Here is a 27,032-nt window from a genome sequence, read left to right as displayed (position 1 = left end):
GGACTGGAGTCTGGAGTCTGGGAGCCGGGGACTGGAGTCTGGGGACTGGGGACTGGAGTCTGGAGTCTGGAGTCTGGGAGCCGGGGACTGGAGTCTGGGGACTGGAGTCTGGGGACTGGAGTCTGGAGCCTGGAGTCTGGGAGCCGGAGAATGGAGTCTGGAGTCTGGGAGAAGGGGACTGGAGTCTGGGGACTGGAGTCTGGAGTCTGGGGACTGGAGTCTGGAGTCTGGAGTCTGGAGTCTGGGAGCCGGGGACTGGAGTCTGGAGTCTGGGAGCCGGGGACTGGAGTCTGGAGTCTGGGAGCCGGGGACTGGAGTCTGGAGTCTGGGAGCTGGGGACTGGAGTCTGGGGACTGGAGTCTGGAGTCTGGAGTCTGGGAGCCGGGGACTGGAGTCTGGGAGCTGGGGATTGGAGTCTGGAGTCTGGGAGCCGGGGACTGGAGTCTGGAGACTGGGAGCTGGGGACTGGAGTCTGGAGTCTGGGAGCTGGGGACTGGAGTCTGGAGTCTGGGAGCCGGGGACTGGAGTCTGGAGTCTGGGAGCTGGGGACTGGAGTCTGGAGACTGGGAGCCGGGGACTGGAGTCTGGGAGCTGGGGACTGGAGTCTGGAGTCTGGGAGCCGGGGACTGGAGTCTGGAGTCTGGGAGCCGGGGACTGGAGTCTGGAGACTGGGAGCCGGGGACTGGAGTCTGGAGTCTGGGAGCCGGGGACTGGAGTCTGGAGTCTGGGAGCCGGGGACTGGAGTCTGGAGTCTGGGAGCCGGGGACTGGAGTCTGGAGTCTGGAGTCTGGGAGCCGGGGACGGGAGTCTGGGGTCTAGGAGCCGGGGACTGGAGTCTGGAGTCTGGGAGCCGGGGACTGGAATCTGGAGTCTGGGAGCCGGAGACTGGAGTCTGGAGTCTGGGAGCCGGGGACTGGAGTCTGGAGTCTGGGAGCCGGGGACTGGAATCTGGGGTCTGGGAGCTGGGGACTGGAGTCTGGGGACTGGGAGCCGGGGACTGGAGTCTGGAGTCTGGGAGCTGGGGACTGGAGTCTGGAGTCTGGGAGCCGGGGACTGGAGTCTGGGGACTGGGGACTTGGGCTGAGATGTGGATGGGAGGGAGTTTGAGTTCAATCACAAATATCCTGCAAACTCTTTATTTCTGAATCTGTCATTCCTCCAGTTGAATTGTTACAGAAGGTTCCAAGAATTCAGTCCGAATTCCCGAGTCTGTTACTTCTTCTTATTCTTATTCTTATTCGCAGCCTCTTTCTCAGCATTTTCCAAAGCCTCCTTTTCCTTCCTGGCCTTTGTAGCTTTCCTTGCCAGTGGGGTCTTAGCAGCCCAGTTCTGAAGGAGTAACACAGACAGAGAGTTAGTGACAGAGAGAGAGAGAGAGAGAGAGAGACAGAGAGAGAGAGAGACAGAGACAGAGAGAGAGAAATGAATTGGCAAAACTACTGGAACAGTCTACAGCACCTGGCCTCGCCCTATATGACTCCAAGGTTAAATTCCTCCTCTATGCAGATGACCTGGTTCTGCTCTCACCAACTGAGGAGGGTCTACAGCGGAACCTGGATCTGCTAGAGTCGTTCTGTCAGACCTGGGCCCTGACAATAAACCCCAAAAAAACCAAAGTTCTGGTGTTCCAGCAAAGATCCAGACATCAGGGACACAGAACAAATTTCACACTAGGAACAACTAAAATTGAACAAACCACTAACTACACATGCTTAGGCTTAAAAATCAGTTCTACGGGAAATTTTCATCTGGCTGTGAATGAACTGAAAGAGAAAGCAAGAAGGGCTTTCTATGCCATTAAAAAGTCAATCCAAATAGAAATCCCAATTGGCATTAGGCTCAAAATTTTTAAATCAGTAATTGAACCAATTGCACTCTATGGCAGTGAGGTGTGGGGTCCACTAACACAACAAGAATTTGCAAAATGGGACAAACACCCAATTGAGATCCTACATGCAGAATTCTGTAAAAGTATCCTCCGGACTCAGAGGAAAACCGCAAACAATGCATGCAGGGCAGAACTCGGCCAATATCCACTACTAATTAATATCCAAAAAAGAGCCATCAAATTTTGGAAACACCTAAAAATGAGCAACCCCCACTGCTATCATTACGAAGCCCTGAAATGCCAAGAGAGGATCATAGAGAAGAATACCCTCAGTCAACTAGTCCTGGGATTCAGTGAAGTAACTTCCAACACGAATAATAATAACCAGCTCCAGGACAGTGACATCGTAGCACAAAGAATTCGACCCAATACAATTGTCACTAAACAAAAGGAAAAATATCTGACCTATTGGACAGAAACAACAAAAACCCAAAACAAACTCGATTGCTACTTGGCCCTAAACAGACAATACACCATGGCTGAATAACTGAACACAGTAAAAGATAGCAAATTAAGAAAAACCTTGACTATGTACAGACTTAGTGAGCATAGCCTCGCCATCGAAAAAGGCAGACACAGACAGACCTGTCTGCCAAGAGAGGACAGGATATGCTCTCACTGCAGTCAGGGAATGGTGGAGACAGAGATGCACTTCCTCACAGCTTGTGGAAACTATCAGGACATAAGGGGGAATTTCTACCCAAAATTCATAAAAATATGCCCTGAATTCAAAAATTTGAATGAAGACCAAAAACTCCCATACCTATTAAGGGAACAGAGAAATTGCGTAACCTTAGCAGCAAACTATGTTACAGCTTGCCATAAACAGAGGGACTGTAGGAGTCTACGCACTCCTAACAAAATATACTGAGCTCGGAGAGGTTCAACAGAAAAGGTTTAATTGTTGAGACCACATGTTGAACACAAAAATGGCGTCAGAGACTACACCAAGTCCGACTGCCTTTCATCAGTCCACAGCTTCGACTGCTCCTCCCCCGCTCTGGGCTTAACTATGTTGCAGATCGAGTTTCTTAAAGGTGTGATCCTTCTTAAAGGCATGACGCCTGATTTATAGTCTACGGACCGAAAAGCGGATTGTGTCCTTTCTGTGATCGGTACGCCACACAACTCCCCCCAGAATCCGCTAGTAGGGAGTGTACGAACCGGCATGGCGGCTTGATGGCATGGCTGGAACGGCTCTTGGCAGTTGGTGTCGGGAGCGGGGCGGTCGGACGCGTCGGGCTCTTAGGCGGTCTGCCCCGCGGTGGGGGTTGGCCCACTTGAACGGGTTCGTCGGGCTCTAGGTGCGCCAGCTTGAGCCGGTCGACCGACACCTTGTCAGTTCTGCCGCCCACTTGGAGGAGGAAGAACTTGTTCCCCGTCTGGAGTACCTTGTAGGGTCCGTCGTATGGGGGCCGTAGAGGTCCTCGGTGGGCGTCATGGCGCATGAAAACAAATTTGGCCATGTGCAGGCTAGGTGGTACGCGGGTTGCTGGTTCGCCATGCCGGCCGGTGGGTACCGGAGCGAACTGTTGTGCTCGATTGGCGAAAGCACGGCGTTGCTGGTCAGCCGACCAGGGGGTCGTGGCGGTGGGCAGAAACTCTCCTGGTACGCGCAGCGGCTGGCCGCACACGAGTTCCGCCGCCGAGGCTTGCAGGTCTTCCTTGACCGCGGAGCGTAGGCCAAGTAGCACCCACGGGAGGCGGTCGATCCAAGCCTCGTCCTCGAGGCTGGCGCGGAGGGACACCTTCATGGACCTGTGGAATCGCTCGCACAGTCTGTTGGCTTGGGGGTGGTAAGCCGTGGTGCGGTGAACGGCCACCCTGAGGTTTCGGGCGATGGCGGCCCACAGATCAGAGGTGAACTGCGGGCCTCTATCCGACGTCATGTCGGAGGGGACGCCGAACCGAGTGGCCCAGGTCCCGATGAACGCCCTCGCGATGTCGGCGGTGGTGGTGGACGTCAGTGGAATGGCCTCGGGCCAGCGGGTGGTACGGCCCACGATTGTCAGCAGGTGCGTGTGACCTTGTGATGGCGGCAGGGGGCCGACGAGGTCGATGTGGACGTGGTCAAACCTTCTTTCTGGCACGGTGAACTCCTCGAGTGGGGCTTTGACGTGCTGGTGGATTTTGGCATGCTGGCAAGCTATGCAGGATCTGGACCAGATGCGCACATCTTTTCGCAGGCCGCGCCAGACAAATCGGTTGGCCACCAGTCTAATGGACGCGTGGGTGCCGGGGTGTGAGAGGCCGTGGACGATGTCGAACACCCGTTTTCGCTGGGACTACGGGGCAGGGTTGCGCCAAGGAGGTGTCGCATTTGACTGTGATGGCGGACGGGCCGCAGGCGATGTCGGTCAGTCGCAGCCCTGGGAGGGTTGTGGGCACGGAGAGCAGATCGGGGTCGGTGCGTTGCTCCGCTGCCAGTTGAGCATAGTCCACTGCCAGGTGGGCGCCGTGGACGGCGGGGCGGGATAGGCAGTCGGCCACCACGTTGTCTCGACCAGAGACGTGCCAGATGTCCGTGGTGAATTCGGACACCGCGGCGAGCTGGCGTTGTTGCCTGGCTGACCACGGGTCCGCAGATTTTGCCATCGCGAATGTCAGGGGTTTGTGGTCGACAAACGCGGTGAAGGGGCGGCCCTCCAGAAGAAATCTAAAATGGCGGACTGCCAGGTACAGTGCGAGGAGCTCGCGGTCAAAGGCGCTGTATTTGGCCTCCGGGGGGCGCAGTTGGCGGCTGAAAAAGGCCAGCGGTTGCCAGGCCCCGTCGACCCACTGTTCGTACACGGCGCCGACCTCGTGGTCGGAGGCGTCCGTGGTGAGGGCCACCCTGGCGTTGGGCTGTGGGTGAGCGAGCATGGTGGCGTCGGCGAGCGCCTTTTTGGTCGAGTCGAAAGCGATCAACATGTCCGCCGACCACTCGATCGCCATTCTGTCTTTCTTACCCTGGAGGGCTTCGTATAGGGGCCGCATGAGGGAGGCCGCCCCGGGAATGAAGCGGTTGTAAAAGTTGATCATCCCCAAGAACTCCTGGAGGCCTTTGATGGTGGTAGGCCGGGGGAACTGCTGGACGGCTTGCACCTTGGCGGGCAGGGGAATGGCTCCGTCCTGCGTGATGTGGTGGCCGAGGAATTCGATCCTGCTGAGGCCGAATTGGCACTTGGCTGGGCTGATGATGAGCCCATGCTCACTGAGCCGCTGGAACAGGGTGCGGAGGTGCTCGATGTGTTCCTGCTTGGAGGAACTAGCTACCAGGATGTCATCCAGGTAAACAAAGAGGAACTTCAGGTCCCGGAGGACCGAGTCCATGAGCCGCTGGAAGGCCTGGGCCGTGTTTTTGAGGCCGCAGGGCATTCGGAGGAACTCGAATAGTCCAAAAGGGGTGATTATGGCCGTCTTGGGAACGTCCGTGGGGTGGACTGGCACCTGATGGTAACCGCGCACCAGGTCGACTTTGGAGAAGACTGAGCGGCCGGCCAGTCTAGCCGAGAAGTCTTGAATGTGCGGTATGGGGTACCGATCCGGCGTGGTGGCGTTGTTTAGGCGCCGGTAGTCCCCGCAGGGGCGCCATCCCCCGTCAGGTTTGGTGACGATGTGGAGTGGGGAGGCCCAGGGGCTGTTGGAGCGGCGGATGATGCCGAGCTGTTCCATTGTGGTGAACTCGGCCTGCGCGATCTCCAGCTTGGCCGGGTCCAGCCTGCGGGCATGGGCATACACCGTTGAGCCTGTGGTGGGGATGAAGTGTTCTACCCCGTGCTTAGCAACTTTCGTGGAGAAGGTCGGGTTGGTGAGGGCTGGGAACTCAGCCAGGAGTGCTGAGTAGTCGTCCGTTGAGCGGGCGCGGCACTGCCACGCTGTTAAGTCTGTGAATTATTTAGTTAATTAAGACACAGACTAATGAGTAACAATAAAAACAGGTCTTTACTGGTTGGAGGTAGGGACTATACTGAATACAAGATTACTGCACAGTGCTTATATACCGGTGTGTTCACCCCCGGTATTACGTCTACAGCAGCCTGAGAAAGTAGTACATCTCTTAAGGTGGAACAGGCTTAAGCTCTCTTAAGGTGGAACAGGTTACATACACAACACTCCTCCCTTCTTAGCTTTATAGTCATCCCCCCATTTAACATAACGTAATAACATATATACATATATAACTTCATGTTTAACGTAACATATCACAGATTCAGTCTCTGCGGAAAACAGTTCACAGATTCAATCTCTGTGGTGTAGTCGGTTCACGTTACTCATTCAATAGTCCTTTCATGGATTTAACAGCTTGAACTTCCGAACTGATTTGGCTCCGTTCGGAGGGACCACGTGTGTGATCTGGTAGAGGTGATAATGGTTCAGATGGGTCATCTTCTGTTTTTCCTTTTCCTTTTCTGCTTCTTGGAGACTCTCTGGGCTCCATTGTCAGCTGCCACAGCTGCCAGCTGCATGCGCAGTTCCTCCTTCTCTTCCTCCTGTTTCCGTCGTAGAGCCAGCTTCTCCCGATGTTCCGTAGACATTTGGTGCTCCTCCATGATTTCTGCACTTTGGGAGTCGAAGTTACAAGCTGGGCAGGACAGGACATCATAATATTCGGTGTCGTCCACCAGGTCATAGTAATATTCGGTGTCGTCCTGAGCTAGACCAGTGAGAGGGTCGTCTATTTCCTCCATACCCAGCTGGACGTTAGCCAGCTCTTGTTCCAAATCCAGACATCTTTCCTGAAGAGACTTCTTCATGTGTACCTCTGCATCCAGCTTTTTCTGGGCTTTCAGCAAGTCGTTTACTAGTGACCTCATTTGTGATTTTAATACTTCAACTTCCTTTGGAGATTGATTGATCGGACTATGCAATCCCTCTACCGGAGCAGCTGTTTCAGCGGTCTGTTGTTCTACATTGACGTGAGTCAGCGTACTTTTGGCATCCAATGGCTGCTCTGTTGCAGTCGTTTCAGTCTGTGTCGTCACATCAGCCATCTCAATGACTTTTGAGAGCTCCGAACCCTTTTCCTTTGAAGATCGCAGCTCGTGTTCAAGTTTTTCCCATTTCAGAGTCTTGTCCCTCAGCATATGAAGGAGTTGGCTGACCGTTAACTCTTCTGACACCAGATTATGGCACGCACCTTCAGAACCTGAATCAGCTTTGATTCGTTCGGCCTCCTCGCGCAGATGGTTGGTGTGCTCCTGCTCCATTTTCTCCATCAGTTGCTTCTGTTGCCTTTCCAGATTCTCCCACTCTGTAACAAAGAACTTTTTTATTTCATTCATCTCTTGCTCAAAACGGCGAATCATTTGTTCTAATTGCTGTTGTAGTTTGAAATGGAGTTGAGTTCGAGCCCAGTGTCCCTCAAAAATGTGCATATCAGTAGACTTGACAGACTCAGAATTCTCTGTTAAACTATGTTGTTGTTGCTCAGTGGAATTCTGTGCTGAAACTTTGTCTTTTGCACATGGGTTGGCCTTACCATCATCAGTTCTAGAGTCTGGGCTGATTATCTGCACCGAGTTCTCACTCTTTATGGCTTTTAGCGAATGCCAGTCCATATTTATGTTTCTAAACCACTCCCGGCCTAGTAGTGGTGGACCTCCCTCCGGTAGCACATATAAGTCCATTATTTGACTTCCTTCGCCCTTGTTGGCCACTGCAACCTTTATTGTCCCGATGGGGTACACTCTCTGCCCCGTGTAGGTTGTCAATATAATCTCCGTATCCTGTAGGGGAATATGTTGGAATAACCTTCTGTAATCTTTCTTATTCATGACCGACAATGCCGATCCAGTGTCCAATTCCATTTTTACTTGGACTCCTTCTATCTGAAGAGTAACCCAAATTGTCTGGAGGTCTGCACCCTTACCAACGTTGAGTACCCTTAAGCTAGCCAGTTCAATACTGCTTAAGCCAGCCAGTTCATTACTGCTAGCGTCTGAATCGGACTCCTGTTCGGTCACCTTGTGTACCTTTGCGTATTTCCCTTGCGGTGACTTCTTGTTGCTGGTCTTCTTCCCTGACCTGCATACTCTAGCTATATGTCCAAGCTTACCACATGTTCTGCATTCTTGGTTTTTAAACCAACACTGGTTCTGATCATGCGTTGTCTTTCCACAATGATAACATTTAACAGAACTCACACCCAATTTGTGTGCACTGAGCTCCGGTGACCGTAGCTGCATTACTGCCGTGCCTCTCGCTGCGGCTTCGTGTGCTGCTGCCATAGTGACCGCCTTCTCAAGCGTCAGCTCATTCTCCTCGAGCAGTCGCTTTTGTGTATCCTGTTTAAATAAACCACACACAAATTTGTCTCGTAGTGCATCTGTCAGTCCCGTTCCAAACTGGCAATATTTCGCTAATTTACGCAATTCCAGCAAATATTCAGCATTGCTTTCATGCTGTAGCTGCCTTCTGTCATAAAATTTAAATCGTTCCGCTAGCATCAGCGGCGTGGGGTTTAGATGATCTTTCAGGACAGTAACAATCTCATCGAACGTCTTATCCGCCGGTTCATCTGGTGATAACAGGTGTTTCAATTGCCCGTATGTCTTCGCACCCATTAAATTTAATAATGTTAGAGCTTTATCTTGGTCACGAATTTTATTGGCCTTACAATAATTTTTTACTCTTTCAACATATATGGCCCAATCTTCGAGGTCACTATCAAAGGTGCTAATATTCCTGTGTTTAGGCATTGTAGATTTGCAATTTCTCAGATTTTATTTTCTTTACTTGTTATCAAAGATGGCGGCTTCCCGCTCTTGCCGTTGTCCTCCACCCACAAAATGGCGGTTTTCCCGCGCTTAGCGGTCTTCACCCGTCCCCCGACGCCGTCTCCCTTCAGCCCCCGAGTGCGGCCCTTATCTTCGCCGCGATCGCCCGAGTGTGGCCCTTATCAGCGGATGCGATTGATGGCCCGGCTGCGCCTCGCACTTGAAAGCGGCCCGGCCCTTATCAGTGCTTGCGATCGATGGCCCGGCTGCGCCCCTCACTTCAAAGCGGCCCGGCCCTTATCTGCCGATCGCTATCGCCCTGTACCTCTCTCTTCCCCAGTCCTGTCTTCTACTCCGGTTCACAAGCTGATGGAGGCTTCAGGGTCCTAATGCCTGTTGCTTCCAGTGGGGTGGTGAGGTTTGAAACCTCTCTTCAACCGCCGTGGAATAACTGCCGCAGGGTAAGAACCTGACTCGTCGCCAGTGTTAAGTCTGTGAATTATTTAGTTAATTAAGACACAGACTAATGAGTAACAATAAAAACAGGTCTTTACTGGTTGGAGGTAGGGACTATACTGAATACAAGATTACTGCACAGTGCTTATATACCGGTGTGTTCACCCCCGGTATTACGTCTACAGCAGCCTGAGAAAGTAGTACATCTCTTAAGGTGGAACAGGCTTAAGCTCTCTTAAGGTGGAACAGGTTACATACACAACGCACGCCATTTCGGCGGGTTGGGGGGGGCAATGGCGCCCGGGATAGGTGACATGGTGTTCATGTCCACGAGGCGGCGCCGAGGCATGTTGACCAACAGGCTGTGGGCGCACAGGAAATCCGCACCGAGGAGCAGGGAGAGCACCTTGGCGGTGATAAACTCTCAGTGGTAGCGGTGGCCTGCGAGGTCGATGGTGACGGTATGGGTGCCGTACGTCCGGATGTCAGTGCCGTTGGCAGCAGCCAGCGCAGGGCCGCGGCCGCCTCGCTGGATCTCGAGGGCGGACGTGGGGATGATGCTGCGCTGCGCGCCCGTGTCGCATAGGAAACGGCGTCCAGAGGCGCTGTCCGTAACGTACAGCAGCGCACCTGCTTGCCCCATGGCCATCGTGTAGGCCGGTGTGGGGGTGGTTGGAAACGTGCAGGGATGGCTGCAGCGGCGTGCCCGTGCGCCGAACCGGGTATGGAAGTAGCAGTAGCCCTGGGTCGGAGGGCTTGGGGGACGTGGGGGCCTGGGGGGCCTCGTGGCCGAGCTGTGTGGCCGCGCGATAGAGGGTGGAGCACGCGCTGACGCTGCGGAGGCCAGGTCGGGGGTGACGGCATGGTTGGAGCCGGCGGACAGGAGCTTATCGGCTTCGTCGGCCAGGTCCTCGAAGTCCGTGAGGCTGGACGCCACGATCGCCGGGCGGATGCTGGGAGGTAGTTGGCGGATAAACAGCGTGCGGAAGAGGGAGCCGGGCGGTTTCTCGTCGGTCAGAGCAAGCATGTGTGAGAGCAAGTCTGACGGCATGGAGTCACCGAGGCCCGGGAGGTCGAGGAGGTGGCTGTTGCGCACGAATTGGGAGGCTGTGAATTTTTTAAGGAGCGCGGCCTTGAGATGTGCGTACTTGCCTTCCTCCGAAGGGTTTTGTAGTGTTGTCCAGACTTTCGTGATTGTGGAGCTGCCTAGGGAGGCGAGGAGGTAGTCGTACATCGTTGCGTCGGCGGTGATGCCGCGGAGTCGGAATTGCGATTCGGCTTGAAGGAACCAGGCAGTGGCTAGGCTCTCCCAGAACTCCGGCAGCTTCACAGAAACTGCGTTTGTGTCAGCCATGGTTACGCTTAGGAGTCGTCCTGAGCGTCGGGGTCACCAATGTAGGAGTCTACGTACTCCTAACAAAATATACTGAACTCGGAGAGGTTCAACAGAAAAGGTTTAATTGTTGAGACCACATGTTGAACACAAAAATGGCGTCAGAGACTACACCAAGTCCGACTGCCTTTCATCAGTCCACAGCTTCGACTGCTCCTCCCCCGCTCTGGGCTTAACTATGTTGCAGATCGAGTTTCTTAAAGGTGTGATCCTTCTTAAAGGCATGACACCTGATTTATAGTCTACGGACCGAAAAGCGGATTGTGTCCTTTCTGTGATCGGTACGCCACAGGACAACCACTAAACCTAAGAAAAGATTCTATGCAAATTATGAGTGTATATTTATACACACAGGGATATATCTGTTTATACACTGCATGGATAGATCTGCGTTTATGTGTTCAACCATAAATGTTTTTTCGGTGCTTTGGCAACATAAGATGTACCTTGTCATGCCAATAAAGCAATTTGAATTTGAATTTGAGAGAGAGAGAGACAGAGAGAGAGAGAGACAGAGAGAGAGACAGAGAGAGAGAGAGAGAGACAGAGAGAGAGAGAGACAGAGAGAGAGAGAGAGAGAGACAGAGAGAGAGAGAGAGAGAGACAGAGAGAGAGAGACAGAGAGAGAGAGAGAGAGACAGAGAGAGACAGAGAGAGAGAGAGAGATATAAACTGGCAGACTATCTCTCGACCATCAGAGACACAAAACAGAGACAGACCCTCACCAGATACAGACTAAGCGACCACCAACTGGCAATTGAAAAAGGAAGATACAAGAAATCCTGGCAACCTAAAGAAAATAGAATATGTGATCACTGTCTGGCCGGCGAGGTTGAGACAGAGGTGCACTTCCTCCTAAAATGCGAAAAATTCAACGAGACAAGAAACATATATTTTGACAAGCTCAGCCTTACAACCCCAGATTTCAAAGAATTGGATGACCTGTCAAAATTAAGAATAGTCCTGGGGGAGGGAGACAGACCATATCTTGGTGCCCAATATGTAACAACATGTCACAACCTGAGGAGCATTGAGTGACTAACGAGCACACCCATAGCATATATACGCTAAAAATGTTTAAATCAATACCGAATGTACCCAACGACTGTTTTAAATTAATACTGAATGCACCCAACGACGGTCAACGACTATTTAAATTAATACTGTCTGTACCCAACGAGGGTCAAAAACGTTTGACACCTACAGAATGTTGGAAACCTGTACTTTTTGTTATGTAAGCTTTGGCAATATGGTTCCCTGTAAACTTTCATGCCAATAAAGCATTTGAATTGAATTGAATTGAATTGAGACAGAGTGACAGAGAGAGAGAGACAGAGAGACAGAGAGAGAGAGACAGAGAGTGAGAGAGGTAGAGAGAGCCAGAGAGAGAGAGAGACAGAGAGAGAGAGACAGAGAGAGAGAGAGAGAGAGAGACAGAGACAGAGAGACAGAGAGAGAGAGACAGAGAGTGAGAGAGGTAGAGAGAGCCAGAGAGAGAGAGAGACAGAGAGAGAGAGACAGACAGAGAGAGAGAGACAGAGAGAGAGAGAGACAGAGAGACAGAGAGACAGAGACAGAGAGACAGAGAGAGAGAGAGACAGAGAGTGAGAGAGGTAGAGAGAGCCAGAGAGAGAGAGAGACAGAGAGAGAGAGACAGACAGAGAGAGAGAGAGACAGAGAGAGAGAGAGACAGAGAGACAGAGACAGAGAGACAGAGAGAAAGAGACAGAGAGTGAGAGAGGTAGAGAGAGGGACAGAGAGAATTTGTGACATCCAGTCCAACTTGTCTGAAATCTGGTTCTGGATGAACAGCAATTTCCTCCAACAAAATATTGGGAAGACCGAAGCCATTGGCCCCGATTTTCCTGGAGCCGTCGGGCGGGGTTTCAGGCGGGCAGGGGCTGAAAATCGCAGAAATAGGGGGTCGCGACCCCCCCGCCCGATTCCCCGCCCCGCCCAACTTTCGCCCCCGTGTTTCAGCACGACCCGAATCAGTCCTGCCCGCCGCAGGCGGGAATGGTCGGCGGGAGCCTAATGACCAATAATTGGCATGTTTAATCCTATTTTCAGGGGCCCTTGGAATTTTCAGCCTTTCCCCACGTAAAACACGCTTGGTGGGAACACCGCTGATGAAACCTGGCGTGAACAATGTCGGCTTGCTTGCTTTCAGCTGCAGGTCAATCAGGAATGAAGAGATTTAATCAGCCAGTGTTGGTAGGCTGCAGGACCTTGTTGCTGATGGCTTGGGGCAGCTTGTTGAAGGCTTAGGCACAGCTGTGGAAGGTTGGAGCCTCACACACTTCTCCAGTGTGAGCTCCTGGGAAGCCCCTCTCACCACCCTAACTCAGCACCTCCTCAACGGAGGCATCTGCCAGAAGCATGGGAGGCCTTTTGTTCCTTCCCTTCTTGGCATTAGAGGATCTCCAACAGCAGAGGAGGCTGGAGCAGATCCAGCAACAACAGCAGCCCCAGCAGCAGCAGCCCCAGCAGCAGCAGCCCCAGCAGCAGCAGCACCAGCAACAGCAGCACCAGCAGCAGCAGCACCAGCAACAGCAGCACCAGCAGCAGCAGCACCAGCAACAGCAGCACGAGCAGCAGCAGCACCAGCAACAGCAGCACCAGCAGCACCAGCAACAGCAGCACCAGCAGCAGCAGCACCAGCAACAGCAGCACCAGCAGGAGCGACAGGCTGCGGCTCAGCCACCTGAGGCAGCACAGGTCAGAAGGGGCCAGTGCTTGGAAGGCTGTTGGCGCAGGAGATACCCCCCAAACAGGGTCTACAGACACAGGGTGAGCTACCGCAACATGACTGAGCAGCAGTGCCAAAGGCGGCTCCGACTTTTGCGAGAGGTAGTGACTGACATCTGCGCAATGCTACAGCAAGACCTGGAGCCCAGAGCACTAGGTTGACACTCCTTACCAGTGGCCATCAAAGTCACCACCGCACTCAACTTTTATGCCTCAGGCTCCTTCCAGGAATCAGCAGCAGACATCAGCGGAATCTCCCAGGTGGCCGCACACACTTGCATCAAACAGGTCACCGATGGCCTCTTTGCCCTTGCACACAATCACATCCATTTCACCCGGGATCGCGCAAGTGTGAGGGCGCGAGCGCGTGGATTAGCTCAGCTGGCAGACTTTCCAAGGGTGCAGGACATCATTGACTGCACACATGTGGCCCTTAGGGCACCCCATCGCAATCCAGGAGTTTTTGTCAACCGCAAGGGCTTCCACTCCCTTAACGTTCAGCTGGCGTGTGACCACAAGAAGGAGATTTTGCATGTTTGTGCCAAGTACCCTGGCAGCTGCCATGACTCCCTCATACTGCGCCAGTCTACTGTGCCTCCGCTATTCAGCCCGCGAAACGAACTTCAGGGATGGCTACTTGGAGACAAGAGATATCCCCTGAGGACTTGGCTAATGGCGCCGGTGAGGAGACCAGCCAGCGAAGCTGAGGAGCGCTACAACTCCAGCCACATTTCCACCAGATGCATTATCGAGCAAGCCATCGGATTGCTAAAGATGCGCTTCAGATGCCTCGATAGATCAGGTGGAGCCTTACAGTACTCATCAGCCAGGGTCTCCAAAATTGTTGTGGTATGCTGTGTGCTTCACAACATGGCACAGCGTCGTGGCTTGCCGATTCCGCAGGACCAAGAGGCTCCTCACAGAGCCACCTCGAATGAGGAGGAGAGGAGGAGGACGGAACCGAGCATCCTGCAGAGGGCCGTCAATCAGCGGCACCAGTGCGCGAGAACATTGCTGGGCGGAATGCAAGGAACGCACTCATCCTGGGCAGATTTGCGTAGCCTGGTACCTCAAACACTGTAGCCTCGCTGCTTCTTAACTGACCATGGACAGTGGCCCATCTCTGCGCATTTCAACCTATTGGACCAGCTTGCTGACATCTGCAAGTATTCCTAAGGCCTCAATGTGAAATCCCCATTTGCCAAATGACAGACGCCACAACTCCAGCAGTTGCCACCAGATTTTTTATGTACAACAAAGTGATGGCATTAAAACTATATACAAGACTTCTCACCCAAGTGACTACCCTTGTGATTTATTTTTCTCTTACGCGTGTTCCTACGTAGTGGTCCCCGTGTGGCTTCAGCAGATGTGGAGGCCCCTTGCTCACTTTGCTGCTGCTCCTGTCTCGACACCTTTGGCGGGCGTCCTCTGGGGTGGCGAGCCTGTGAGGGCTCGCCAGCAGTCTGCTGCTCCTGCGGCTGTGCAGGGGTTGAGACTCTTATCTCACTTGGGTGTGGACTCCGGCAGGGCTCTGACCGAGGGCTCTGAAGTGGCATGGAAGTGAGAGCGCGTGGAGAGGAGCCCCCACTTCCTTGAGGTGTGCCAACAACCTCCCTCTCATGGGTCAGCTCCCCCTCAGTGCCTGCAAGTGGCTGGAGAGCACATTGCTGCACATCAGGGGGGGCCATGGGGACCCGTATCTGCACTAGAAGTCCTGCTCAGAGGGATCTCCATGAAGGTCTGGTTTCGGTGCTCAATAGATGCCCATCGCTCCTCAAGAGATGTCATTCTATTCTGAGCACTCACCATGTTATCGATAACCTGGCAACTAAGCTCCTCCATGGCCGTAGCCCTCCTCTTCTCGGCTGCAGCCCTCCTCTCCTCGGACGCAGCCCTCCTCTCCTCGGCCGCAGCCCTCCTCTCCTCGGCGGTAGCCAGCCTTACCACGGAGGTAGCCATCCTTTCCGTGGTGATGCTTTCAAGTGCCAATGACTGCAATAAGGCTGTGCTCATGCTCGCCATGGACTCCTCCATTCGCTCCACACTCGCAGCGACCCTGGAGACAAAACCTGCCAGAGACTCCTGCATCTGTGCATGGAGATCCATCACCTCCTCTCTTGCGGATGGACCCAGAGGCATAGGGTCGACATGCAGCTGAGCTGAGCTGGCAGAGGCCTGCGCCCTCCGACGAGGACTCTCCACTGCTGTCCCTGTCTCCAGAATCTGCTGATGCTCACTTGTGAGCTGTGAAACACCAGGTGACAACACTACTCTATGTCCCGAAGGTCCCCCCGAGGTGTGAGTGTCTGCACTGGTGCTGGGTGTGCTTACTTCTGCTGACGCTGCGCCCTCAGAGGTTGGAGCTTCCTCTGAGGAGTCTGGCTGCACAGCCTCTTCCTCCTCCACAGTGGGGACGGGGGCTCCAGATGGTCCTGTGGGGGAGTAAAGGAAAGAGTTAGCAATCTGATGCCAAGGCTACTTGCACATTGGATTTGGCAGATGCTCATAAGTCCAAATGATGTAGCTTCAGAATCATATCAGCAACTCATGCTATGTCAATGAGAGAGATGGGAAACTATTCTGTCACCAGATCGCGGGCTTGCTCCTGTCTCTCCTGCCCCAGCTTCCACAGGCACGTCAGCCCCAGCAATCTCCATCACAGCTTCCTCAGGGGCTCAGGTGGGCGATTGAGGGTGGTCCTCCTCCAGTCCTTGCACACTCTCGTCTATTGTGAGCTCTCTTTTCCTGCAATGAGGGAGACAAGTGGAGTTTGAGTGAGAGTGCGGGAGTGAGTGTAAAGATTGCATAGCATAGATACTTAGAAGGAGACAAAGACCAAGGGCCCTCCCTGTGTGTTGTCAGTTGTGTTCCAAGCATCAGAGTGAGAGGCAGTGTGAGGGCTGCATGGTGGAATAGTTATGTGAATGTGAGCATAGCGAGAGAGGGAATGGATAAGGGTGCCTGGATGTGACTGTGAAGTGGGATGTGGAGGAAGAGATTGCTGAAGCTGAGTGTTGTTGGGGAAAGGCAATGGGGATCAGGTTGAGGGTGATGGGAACTTCATACTTACTTTTCCTGTACGGTGAAGGTCATGGAAGTGCTTCCTGCACTGGATCCAGGTCCTTCGGGTGACTCCCTGAGAGTTCACCTCTGCAGCCACCTCCATCCAAGTGGCCCTGGTCTCTTTGGGAGGCCTCTTCCTCCCTGACCTAGGGAAGAGGACCTCCCTGTGGGCCCTAACCCCATCCACCAATGTCTGCAATGAGGTCTTGTCAAACATCGCCAGGACTAGCGCCCAAACGCGGCTATACCGAATTTCTAGGCCCATATCTCTTAAGGAGAAACGAACTGTCGGTGCAGTCTGGATGTTTGCTGTGGGGGAGGAGAGTGGTTATTCCACCATCGCTACGGAAATCAGTGTTACAGCAACTACACTCCGGACACTGCGGAATGGTTTGTATGAAAGAAATAGCGAGGAGCTACTTCCGGTGGCCGGGTATGGATGGACAGATCGAGGACAAAGCTAAAACCTGTTCCTCATGTCAGAGAGTTCGTAATGTGCCACAGCTTGCACCTCTTCACCCCTGGGACTTTCCGGAGGAAGCATGGCACCGCATTCATGTAGACTTTGCAGGTCCATTCGAGGAGAGAATGTTCCTGGTGGCTGTTGACGCGCACAGTAAGTGGCCAGAGGTTGTTATAATGAGGTCCACCACTGTTGAGAAGACCATCGAGAAGTTAGGTGAGGTGTTCAGCTGATTTGGATCTCCGATGCAACTTGTCTCAGACAACGGTCCACAGTGGGTGTCACAAGAAATGGCTACATTCCTGCAGGTGAATGGCGTACAACATATCAGGGCTACACCATACCACCCTGCGACCAATGGTCTAGTTGAGAGGTTCAGACCATGAAACACTCTCTAAAGGCATCGCAAGGCCAGGGAACGCTTCATCGGCGCCTGAATAGTTTCCTGTTGAGTTACAGGAACACACCACATGCGACCACAAAAGCATCACCTGCCACTCTACTGCTCAAAAGAGAGCTACAAACCAACCTCGACCTGCTGAAACCGCCAAAGGTGAAAGACGTGGTACAGTATCAGCAGGACAAGCAGATCAAGCGACGTGAACAACGCTCCAAAGACAGAGTCTTCAGTCCAGGTGAACATGTGTTGGCACGGAACTACAGTGGTGGACCTAAGTGGGTTCCTGCTACTGTCATTGCACAGACTGGTCCAGTATCCTACACTGTGCAGACACCCGAGGGCATTGTCTGGAAGAGACACACCGATCAGCTGCTACGAAGTGCAGCAACACCCACTGAACCACCAACAGCAGATTATCTGCCATTGGGTGACGCTGTGGGTCATCCGCCTTCTACACCGAGAGGCTCACCTTCTGAGGAAGCAGCCGCTTCAGCCCTTATCTCATCAGCAAGGGAGACCTGTATACAGGCACCTCAGCCGCCTACACCTGTGGTGACATGACCTGTGAGAGACAATGAACTGGAGAGCCAGGTTGACCGCTGGTATCCTACCAGAGAGCGGCGGGCCCCTATACGTTTGAACTTATAGTTCAGAGGCTTACCCTTTATCTGGGGCAGAATAATCCCCATGGGTATAGCCATGGTTGGAGGAAGTCTACCCTCACTCCCAGGTTATTGTGTTTTAAAAATGTTGTGGTTCTATTGGGACATCTAATGTAAGAGGGGCGGAGATGTTGTGTATTTTGAATGTTGTATTTGAATTGTCCCATATAGCTTACTGTAGTTGTGATGTGCAATGCACTATGGGAAATACAGTGCATGAAGTGAAGAGATTCCTCTGGAAGTGTTGGCTGTGAACTGAACTCTGTCTCCTGCGTACTCTTTCAATTGTTATACAAGCAAGGTTATACACTCTTGAGATTTAACAACCGCCTCCATCCCTCTCCCTGGAAACTGTCTGAGGCTGAATCAGACTGTTCGCAACCTCAGATTGGTATTTGACCCCGTGCTGAGATTCCGACCACCAACATTTAAAACTCGGCCGCACGTGTCCTAACTCACACCAAGTCCCGCTCACCCATCACCCCCGGTGCTCGCTGACCTACATTGGCTCCCGACCCAGCAACACCTCGATTATAAAATTCTCATCCTTGTTTTTAAATCCCTCCATGGCCTCACCCCTCCCTATCTCGGTAACCTCCTTCAGCCCCTCAACCCCCCGAGATTTCTGCGCTCCTCTAATTCTGGCCTCTTGAGCATCCCCCTTGTTGTGTATGTAACCTGTTCCACCTTAAGAGAGCTTAAGCCTGTTCCACCTTAAGAGATGTACTACTTTCTCAGGCTGCTGTAGACGTAATACCGGGGGTGAACACACCGGTATATAAGCACTGTGCAGTAATCTTGTATTCAGAATAGTCCCTACCTCCAACCAGTAAAGACTTGTTTTTGATTGTTATTAATTAGTCTGTGTCTTAATTAACTAGATAACTCACAGATTTAACACTGGCGACGAGTCTGATTCGGACCCTGCGGCAGTCACTCCACGGCAGCTTCGTCCACAGCCAGGACGTTGCAGAGAGGTTTCCACCCTCTCCACCCCACTGGAAGACATCCTGACCTCGGAGCCTCCATCGGCGACCGTCAGCTTCTTCTCCAGCTTGGTGGTGGGTAAGCCGTTGTCTGAGCCGGGCAGCGACGCGACAGGCAGTCGACCGCGTTGGCCGCACAAACGGGGCTGGGGGAGCCGGAGGAATAGGGCGCGAGAGCCGCTTCGAGCGGGAGGCGTTTCAACAGAGCGATCGCATCTCCTGATAAGGGCCCAGAGCCGCGAGAGCGATCGCATCTCCGGATAAGGGCCGCACTCGGGCGATCGCGGCGAAGATAACGGCCGCACTCGGGGGCTGAAGGGAGACGGCGTCGGGGGACGGGTGAAGACCGCCAAGCACGGGAAAACCGCCATTTTGTGGGCGGAGGACGACGGCAAGAGCGGGAAGCCGCCATCTTGGATAGCAGTAAAAAAAAAAAAAATCTGAGAAATTGCAAATCTGATAAAGTACTACAATGCCTAAACACGGGAATATTAGCAACTTTGATAGTGACATCGAAGATTGGGCCATATATGTTGAACGAGTTAAAAATTATTGTAAGGCCAATAAAATTCGTGAGGCTGATAAAGCACTAACATTATTAAATTTAATGGGTGCGAAGACATACGGGCAATTGAAACACCTGTTATCACCAGATGGACTGACGGATAAGACGTTCGATGAGATTGTTACTGTCCTGAAAGATCATCTAAACCCCACGCCGCTGATGCTAGCGGAACGATTTAAATTTTATGACAGAAGGCAGCTACAGCATGAAAGCAATGCTGAATATTTGCTGGAATTGCGTAAATTAGCGAAATATTGCCAGTTTGGAACGGGACTGACAGATGCACTACGAGACAAATTTGTGTGTGGTTTATTTAAACAGGATACACAAAAGCGACTGCTCGAGGAGAATGAGCTGACGCTTGAGAAGGCGGTCACTATGGCAGCAGCACACGAAGCCGCAGCGAGAGGCACGGCAGTAATGCAGCTACGGTCACCGGAGCTCAGTGCACACAAATTGGGTGTGAGTTCTGGCAAATGTTATCGTTGTGGAAAGACAACGCATGATCAGAACCAGTGTTGGTTTAAAAACCAAGAATGTAGAACTTGTGGTAGGCTTGGACATATAGCTAGAGTATGCAGGTCAGGGAAGAAGACCAGCAACAAGAAGTCACCGCAAGGAAAATACGCAAAAGTACACAAGGTGGCCGAACAGGAGTCCAATTCAGACGCTAGCAGTAATGAACTGGCTGGCTTAAGCAGTATTGAACTGGCTAGCTTAAGGGTACTCAATGCAAGGGTACTCAATGCACGGTGGCATAGTGGTTAGCACTGTTGCCTCACAGCGCCAGGGACCCGGGTTCGAATCCGGCCTCGGGTGACTGTCTGTGTGGAGTTTGCACATTCTCCCCGTGTTTGCGTGGGTTTCCTCCGGGTGCTCCGGTTTCCTCCCACAGTCCAAAGATGTGCGGGTTAGGTTGATTGGCTATGATAAATTGACCCTTAGTGTTAGGGGGATTAAATACGTGGGGTTACGGGGATAGGGTGGGATATGTGTTGGTGTCGGGGTTACGGGGATCGGGTGGGATATGTGTCGGTGCAGGCTCGATGGGCCGAAATGGCCTCTATCTGCACTGTGGGGTTTCTGTGATTTCTGTGATTTCAACGTTGGTAAGGGCGCAGACCTCCAGACAATTTGGGTTACTCTTCAGATAGAAGGAGTCCAAGTAAAAATGGAATTGGACACTGGATCGGCATTGTCGGTCATGAATAAGAAAGATTACAGAAGGTTATTCCAACATATTCCCCTACAGGATACGGAGATTATATTGACAACCTACACGGGGCAGAGAGTGTACCCCATCGGGACAATAAAGGTTGCAGTGGCCAACAAGGGCGAAGGAAGTCAAATAATGGACTTATATGTGCTACCGGAGGGAGGTCCACCACTACTAGGCCGGGAGTGGTTTAGAAACATAAATATGGACTGGCATTCGCTAAAAGCCATAAAGAGTGAGAACTCGGTGCAGATAATCAGCCCAGACTCTAGAACTGATGATGGTAAGACCAACCCATGTGCAAAAGACAAAGTTTCAGCACAGAATTCCACTGAGCAACAACAACATAGTTTAACAGAGAATTCTGAGTCTGTCAAGTCTACTGATATGCACATTTTTGAGGGACACTGGGCTCGAACTCAACTCCATTTCAAACTACAACAGCAATTAGAACAAATGATTCGCCGTTTTGAGCAAGAGATGAATGAAATAAAAAAGTTCTTTGTTACAGAGTGGGAGAATCTGGAAAGGCAACAGAAGCAACTGATGGAGAAAATGGAGCAGGAGCACACCAACCATCTGCGCGAGGAGGCCGAACGAATCAAAGCTGATTCAGGTTCTGAAGGTGCGTGCCATAATCTGGTGTCAGAAGAGTTAACGGTCAGCCAACTCCTTCATATGCTGAGGGACAAGACTCTGAAATGGGGAAAACTTGAACACGAGCTGCGATCTTCAAAGGAAAAGGGTTCGGAGCTCTCAAAAGTCATTGAGATGGCTGATGTGACGACACAGACTGAAACGACTGCAACAGAGCAGCCATTGGATGCCAAAAGTACGCTGACTCACGTCAATGTAGAACAACAGACCGCTGAAACAGCTGCTCCGGTAGAGGGATTGCATAGTCCGATCAATCAATCTCCAAAGGAAGTTGAAGTATTAAAATCACAAATGAGGTCACTAGTAAACGACTTGCTGAAAGCCCAGAAAAAGCTGGAGGCAGAGGTACACATGAAGAAGTCTCTTCAGGAAAGATGTCTGGATTTGGAACAAGAGCTGGCTAACGTCCAGCTGGGTATGGAGGAAATAGACGACCCTCTCGCTGACCTGTCGGACGACTCCGAATATTACTATGTCCTGTCCTGCCCAACTTGTAACTTCGACTCCCACCATACAGAAATCATGGAGGAGCACCGAAAGTCTACGGAACATCGGGAGAAGGTGGCTCTACTACAAAAAAAGGAGGAAGAGAAGGAGGAACTGCGCATGCAGCTGGCAGCTGTGGCAGCTGACAATGGAGCCCAGAGAGTCTCCAAGAAGCAGAAAAGGAAAAGGAAAAACAGAAGATGACCCATCTGAACCATTATCACCTCTACCAGATCACACACGTGGTCCCTCCGAACGGAGCCAAATCAGTTCGGAAGTTCAAGCTGTTAAATCCATGAAAGGACTATTGAATGAGTAACGTGAACCGACTACACCACAGAGATTGAATCTGTGAACTGTTTTCCGCAGAGACTGAATCTGTGATATGTTACGTTAAACATGAAGTTATATATGTATATATGCTATTAAGTTATGTTAAATGGGGGGGATGACTATAAAGCTAAGAAGGGAGGAGTGTTGTGTATGTAACCTGTTCCACCTTAAGAGAGCTTAAGCCTGTTCCACCTTAAGAGATGTACTACTTTCTCAGGCTGCTGTAGACGTAATACCGGGGGTGAACACACCGGTATATAAGCACTGTGCAGTAATCTTGTATTCAGAATAGTCCCTACCTCCAACCAGTAAAGACCTGTTTTTGATTGTTATTAATTAGTCTGTGTCTTAATTAACTAGATAACTCACAGATTTAACACCCCTGATTTCTATCGTCCCACCATTGGCGGCCGTGCCTTCAGCCACCCTAACACACCCGCCGCCTCACTCTCTCTCTCTCTCTCTTCCTCTCTGTCTCTGTCTCTCTCTCTCTGTCTCTCTCTGTTTTTCTCTCTCTCTCTCTGTCTCTCTCTCTCTGTCTCTCTCTCTGTCTCTCTCTCTCTCTGTTTCTCTGTCTCTCTCTCTGTCTGTCTCTCTCTCTGTCTCTCTCTGCCTCTCTCTGTCTCTCTCTCTGTTTCTCTCTCTGTCTCTCTCTGTTTCTCAATCAATTCAATTCAATTCAAATGCTTTATTGGCATGAAAGTTTACAGGGAACCATATTGCCAAAGCTTACATAACAAAAAGTACAGTTTTCCAACATTCTGTAGGTGTCAAACAATTCTCTCTCTCTGTCTCTGTTTCTCTGTCTCTCTCTCTCTGTCTCTCTCTGCCTCTCTGTCTCTCTCTGCCTCTCTGTTTCTCTCTCTCTTTCTCTCTGTTTCTCTGTTTCTCTCTCTCTCTCTCTGTCTCTCTGTCTCTCTCTGTTTTTCTCTCTCTCTCTCTGTCTCTCTCTCTCTGTTTCTCTCTCTCTCTGTTTCTCTGTCTCTCTCTCTCTCTCTCTCTGCCTCTCTCTGTCTCTCTCTCTGTTTCTCGCTCTCTCTCTCCCTCTCTGTCTCTCTCTCTCTGTCTCTCTGTTTCTCTCTCTGTTTCTCTCTCTCTGTCTCTCTCTCTCTCTGTCTCTCTCACTGTCTCTCTCAATTCAAATTTTTTTTTTTTTTTCAAATTCAAATCGCTTTATTGGCATGATAAGGTACATCTTATGTTGCCAAAGCATCAAAATACATTTATGGTTGAACACATAAACGCAGTTCTATTCATACAGTGTATAAACAGGTATATCCCTGAGTGTATAAATATACATTCGCATTGTTTATATATACTCTTTTCTTAGTTTACTGGTTGTCCCTCTGTTCATGGCAAGCTGTAACATAGTGTGCCACCAGTGTTACACAGCTTCTCTCCTCCCCCAGTAGGAATGGGAGTTTTTGGTTGTCATTCAGATTTCTGAATTCAGGGCATATTTGTGAGAATTTTTGGTAGAAATTCTCCCTGATGCCCTGATATTTTCCACAGGCTGTGAGGAAGTGCATCTCTGTCTCCACTACTCCCTGACTGCAGTGAGAGCATATCCTGTCTTCTCTTGGCAGCCTGGTCTGCCTGTGTCTGCCTTTTTCGATCGCTAGGCTATGTTCGCTAAGTCTGTACCTTGTCAAGGTTCTTCTCAGTTTGTTATCCTTTACCATGGTCAGGTAATCAGCTATGTTGTATTGTCTGTTTAGGGCCAAGTAGCAATTGAGTTTGCTTTGGGTTTTTGTTGTTTCTGCCCAATATGTCAGATATTTTTCCTTTTGCTTAGCGGCGATTGTGTTGGGTCGAATTCTTTGTGTTACCCCGTCACTGTCCTGGGGCTGGTTATTGTTAGTATTGTTAGTAGTTACTTCACTGAGTCCCAGGACTAGTTGACTGAGGGTATTCTTCTTTATGGTCAGCTCTTGGCATTTCAGGGCTGCTCATTTGTAGGTGATTCCAAAATTTGGTGGCTCTTTTTTGGATAGTGATTATTAATGGATATTGGCCTAGTTCCGCCCTGCATGCATTGTTTACTGTTTTCCTTTGAGTCCGGAGGATACTTTTACCGAATTCTGCATGTAGGATCTCAATTGGGTGTTTGTCCCATTTTCCAAATTCTTGTTGTGTTAGCGGTCCCCATACCTCACTCTCTCTGTTTCTCTGTCTCTCTCTCTCTCTGTCTGTCTCTCTCTGTCTCTCTCTGCCTCTCTCTGTCTCTCTCTCTCTCTCTGTCTCTCTCTGTTTCTCTCTCTCTCTGTTTCTCTCTCTCTGTCTCTCTCTGTCTCTCTCTCTGTTTCTCTCTCTCTCTCTGTCTCTCTCTGTCTCTCTCTCTGTTTCTCTCTGTCTCTCTCTCTCTCTCTCTCTATTTCTCTCTCTCTCTCTGTTTCTCTGTCTCTCTCTCTGTCTCTCTCAATTCTCAATTCAATTCAAATGCTTTATTGGCATGAAAGTTTACAGGGAACCATATTGCCAAAGCTTACATAACAAAAAGTACAGTTTTCCAACATTCTGTAGGTGTCAAACAATTCTGACCTTCGTTGGGTACATACAATATTACTTTAAACAATATTAATTTAAACAGTCTTTGTACATCAGTGGGTACATTCAGTATTAATTTTAAACAGTCCTCAGGTTGTGACATGTTGTTACATATTTGGCACCAAGGTATGGTCTGTCTCCTTCTCCCAGGACTAATCTTAATTTTGACAGGTCATCTCTCTCTCTGTCTCTCTCTCTCTCTCTGTCCCTATCTCTGTCTCTCTCTCCCTCCCCCCGTGCCCCTCCCCCATACCGTGAAGGCAGCCTCCTCCTGCTCGTAAATGGGTTCGACTTTGCTGAGTCCTCTGATGAAGTTGTTTGCGGTGAGGGGTGTCTTTGCCTGCTGACGGACTCGATGCTCAGTGAGCACAGCTTTCACCACCTGGACCAGGTTACCCGGTGTGTACCCGTCCGAAATCTTCGCCAAGGACGTCAGGTCCAGGGCGCTGGTGATGATTCCGCCATTTTTCTCAATCAGATGCTTCCAGATCACTGGCAACAAGAATCAAACCATCAGATACAACACATGCCCTTTGACCTCCCCCCTTCCCACTATCCAGGGCCCCAAACACCCCTTCTAGGTGAAACAGCGATTTACTTGTACTTCTCGCAATCTAGTATTGTGGCAGAACCACTGAATGACTCTGGCTAATTGTATATAATTCCCTTTAACGATGTTCTAACACCAACCTAAACCTGTACTATTGTGTTAGGCATTACTGGGTTTTGTATATAGAGTTTGCATGTATGGGGCGTGGCCCCTTTAAGAGTGCGGAAAAACGCGGGCAAACGCGATGACGTCACGTCACGTGATGACGTCACGTCACAATCCATGGGGCTGCCCAGGCAGTCCTCGTGGCACCTCCGTTGAGTAAAGACCCGTTTCATGGCTCTCTTGTGTCGATCTCCTTGGTTGTTAGAATTCGTTAATTCTGATATTAAAACCTGTTTAATGGCTCTCGTGTCGATCTCAGTTATTGGTTAGGAATTCGTCAATTCCTACATTGCTGACCCCGATTTTTGTGAACGCTTTCACAAAAGAAGCACGCCATGGAAGCAAACGCCGTTTCGCTAAAGCTACCGCAGTTCTGGGAGCAGCAAGCGCCTTCGTGGTTTATTCAGGTCGAGGCCCCGTTCGCCCAGAGGAACATCGATGCGGCGCAGACCCAGTACCTGTATGTGGTCTCCGCACTCGACAGCTCTACTGCCTCTCGGATCGTCAGTCCCCTCAAGAACCCCCCAACGGAACGCAAGTATGACACCCTCAGAGTGCGGGTCTGCAGGTTTTCGGGCTCACAAGATCGGAGCACGCCCCAGCGGAGATGCCACGAGGACTCATCCCCCGCAGACGCCGCCCCAGCTCGTCATCCTGCTGGGTTGTGTTTTCTACCATGCGCAGTGCGGCGCGAAGGCGAAGCGTTGCCGCCCTCCCGGCAGTATTCCCCCAAAGCGCGAAGGCGAAGCGTTGCCGCCCTCCCGGCAGTTTTCCCCCAAAAGAAACCAACAACACCTAACACTGCGACCAACGAGGAACGGGTCTAACGAACTCCCGCGGCCGCGATGGCGATCGGCCACGCAGGCAAATTGCTGTTCATCACTGATCACGGCCTCACCCTTGAACCGGCGGCTGATCAACGCAGCAACTGTTACTTCTTTTCCGTGTTACTGCAGTAACACTACGGCACGCAACGTTTGTACGTTCCCGACTCCTGACGAGTTCGCTCGCCTGCTCGGCGAATTCCCCAACCTGACAAGACCCACGTTTATTTCCTCCTGCATCGCCCGTTTCGGCATACCCGCAGATGTTTCGTTTGACAGGGGACTTCCTACCAACATCTACGGAGCCATGGTCCGCGTCTGCCCAGCCTGCTCCGCCTTTCGGCCGCCCATCGTCGTTACGGCAGACCAGGTGCGACTGCCCGCCAGACCACCAACCGGCCAGCAGCCTCCGCCTCGAGACTACAGGAGTCGTTCTGACAGGCTCGTCAGACCCACTCACCATTTCATTTGTCTGTTAAAGCGAATTCTGGCGGGGTGCATTTGGCGGAACCACTGAATGACTCTGGCTAATTGTATATAATTCCCTTTAACAATGTTCTAACACCAGCCTAAACCTGTACTATTGTGTTAGGCATTACTGGGTTTTGTATATAGGGTTTGCATGTACAGGGCGTGGCCCCTTTAAGAGCGCGGGAAAACGCGGGCAAACGCAATGACGTCACGTCACGTGATGATGTCACGTCGCAATCCATGGGGCTGCCCAGGCAGTCCTCGTGGCACCTCCGTTGAGTAAAGACCTGTTTCATGGCTCTCTTGTGTTGATCTCCTTGGTTGTTAGAATTAGTTAATTCCGATATTAAAACCTGTTTAATGGCTCTCGTGTCGATCTCAGTTATTGGTTAGGAATTCATCAATTCCTACAGTATACTGTATTCGCTGCTCACGATGTGGTCTCCTCTACATTGGGG

At 51.4% G+C, this 27,032-nt stretch overlaps 1 protein-coding gene across 3 annotated transcripts in view; it reads right to left on the bottom strand.

Moving 5' to 3' along the window:
• Window positions 1-1,130: 1,130 nt before the first annotated feature.
• Window positions 1,131-27,032, bottom strand: part of LOC147114470 (dynein regulatory complex subunit 11-like) — a 283,097-nt gene continuing 257,195 nt past the window's right edge. For all 3 annotated transcript variants that reach the window (XM_085992162.1, XM_085992163.1, XM_085992164.1), the window contains one exon: window positions 1,131-1,329. In XM_085992162.1, coding sequence (XP_085848288.1) covers window positions 1,213-1,329 — 117 coding nt within the window. In that variant the 3' untranslated portion in view covers window positions 1,131-1,212. The remainder of the gene's footprint in view (window positions 1,330-27,032) is intronic.

This window comes from Somniosus microcephalus, chromosome 7, assembly GCF_052327205.1.
Source record: "Somniosus microcephalus isolate GS21.2 chromosome 7, FLI_Smic_1.0, whole genome shotgun sequence".
NCBI lineage: Eukaryota > Metazoa > Chordata > Chondrichthyes > Squaliformes > Somniosidae > Somniosus > Somniosus microcephalus.
Note: the sequence above shows the minus strand (reverse complement) of the source record. Positions and strands in the feature narration are given on the sequence as shown.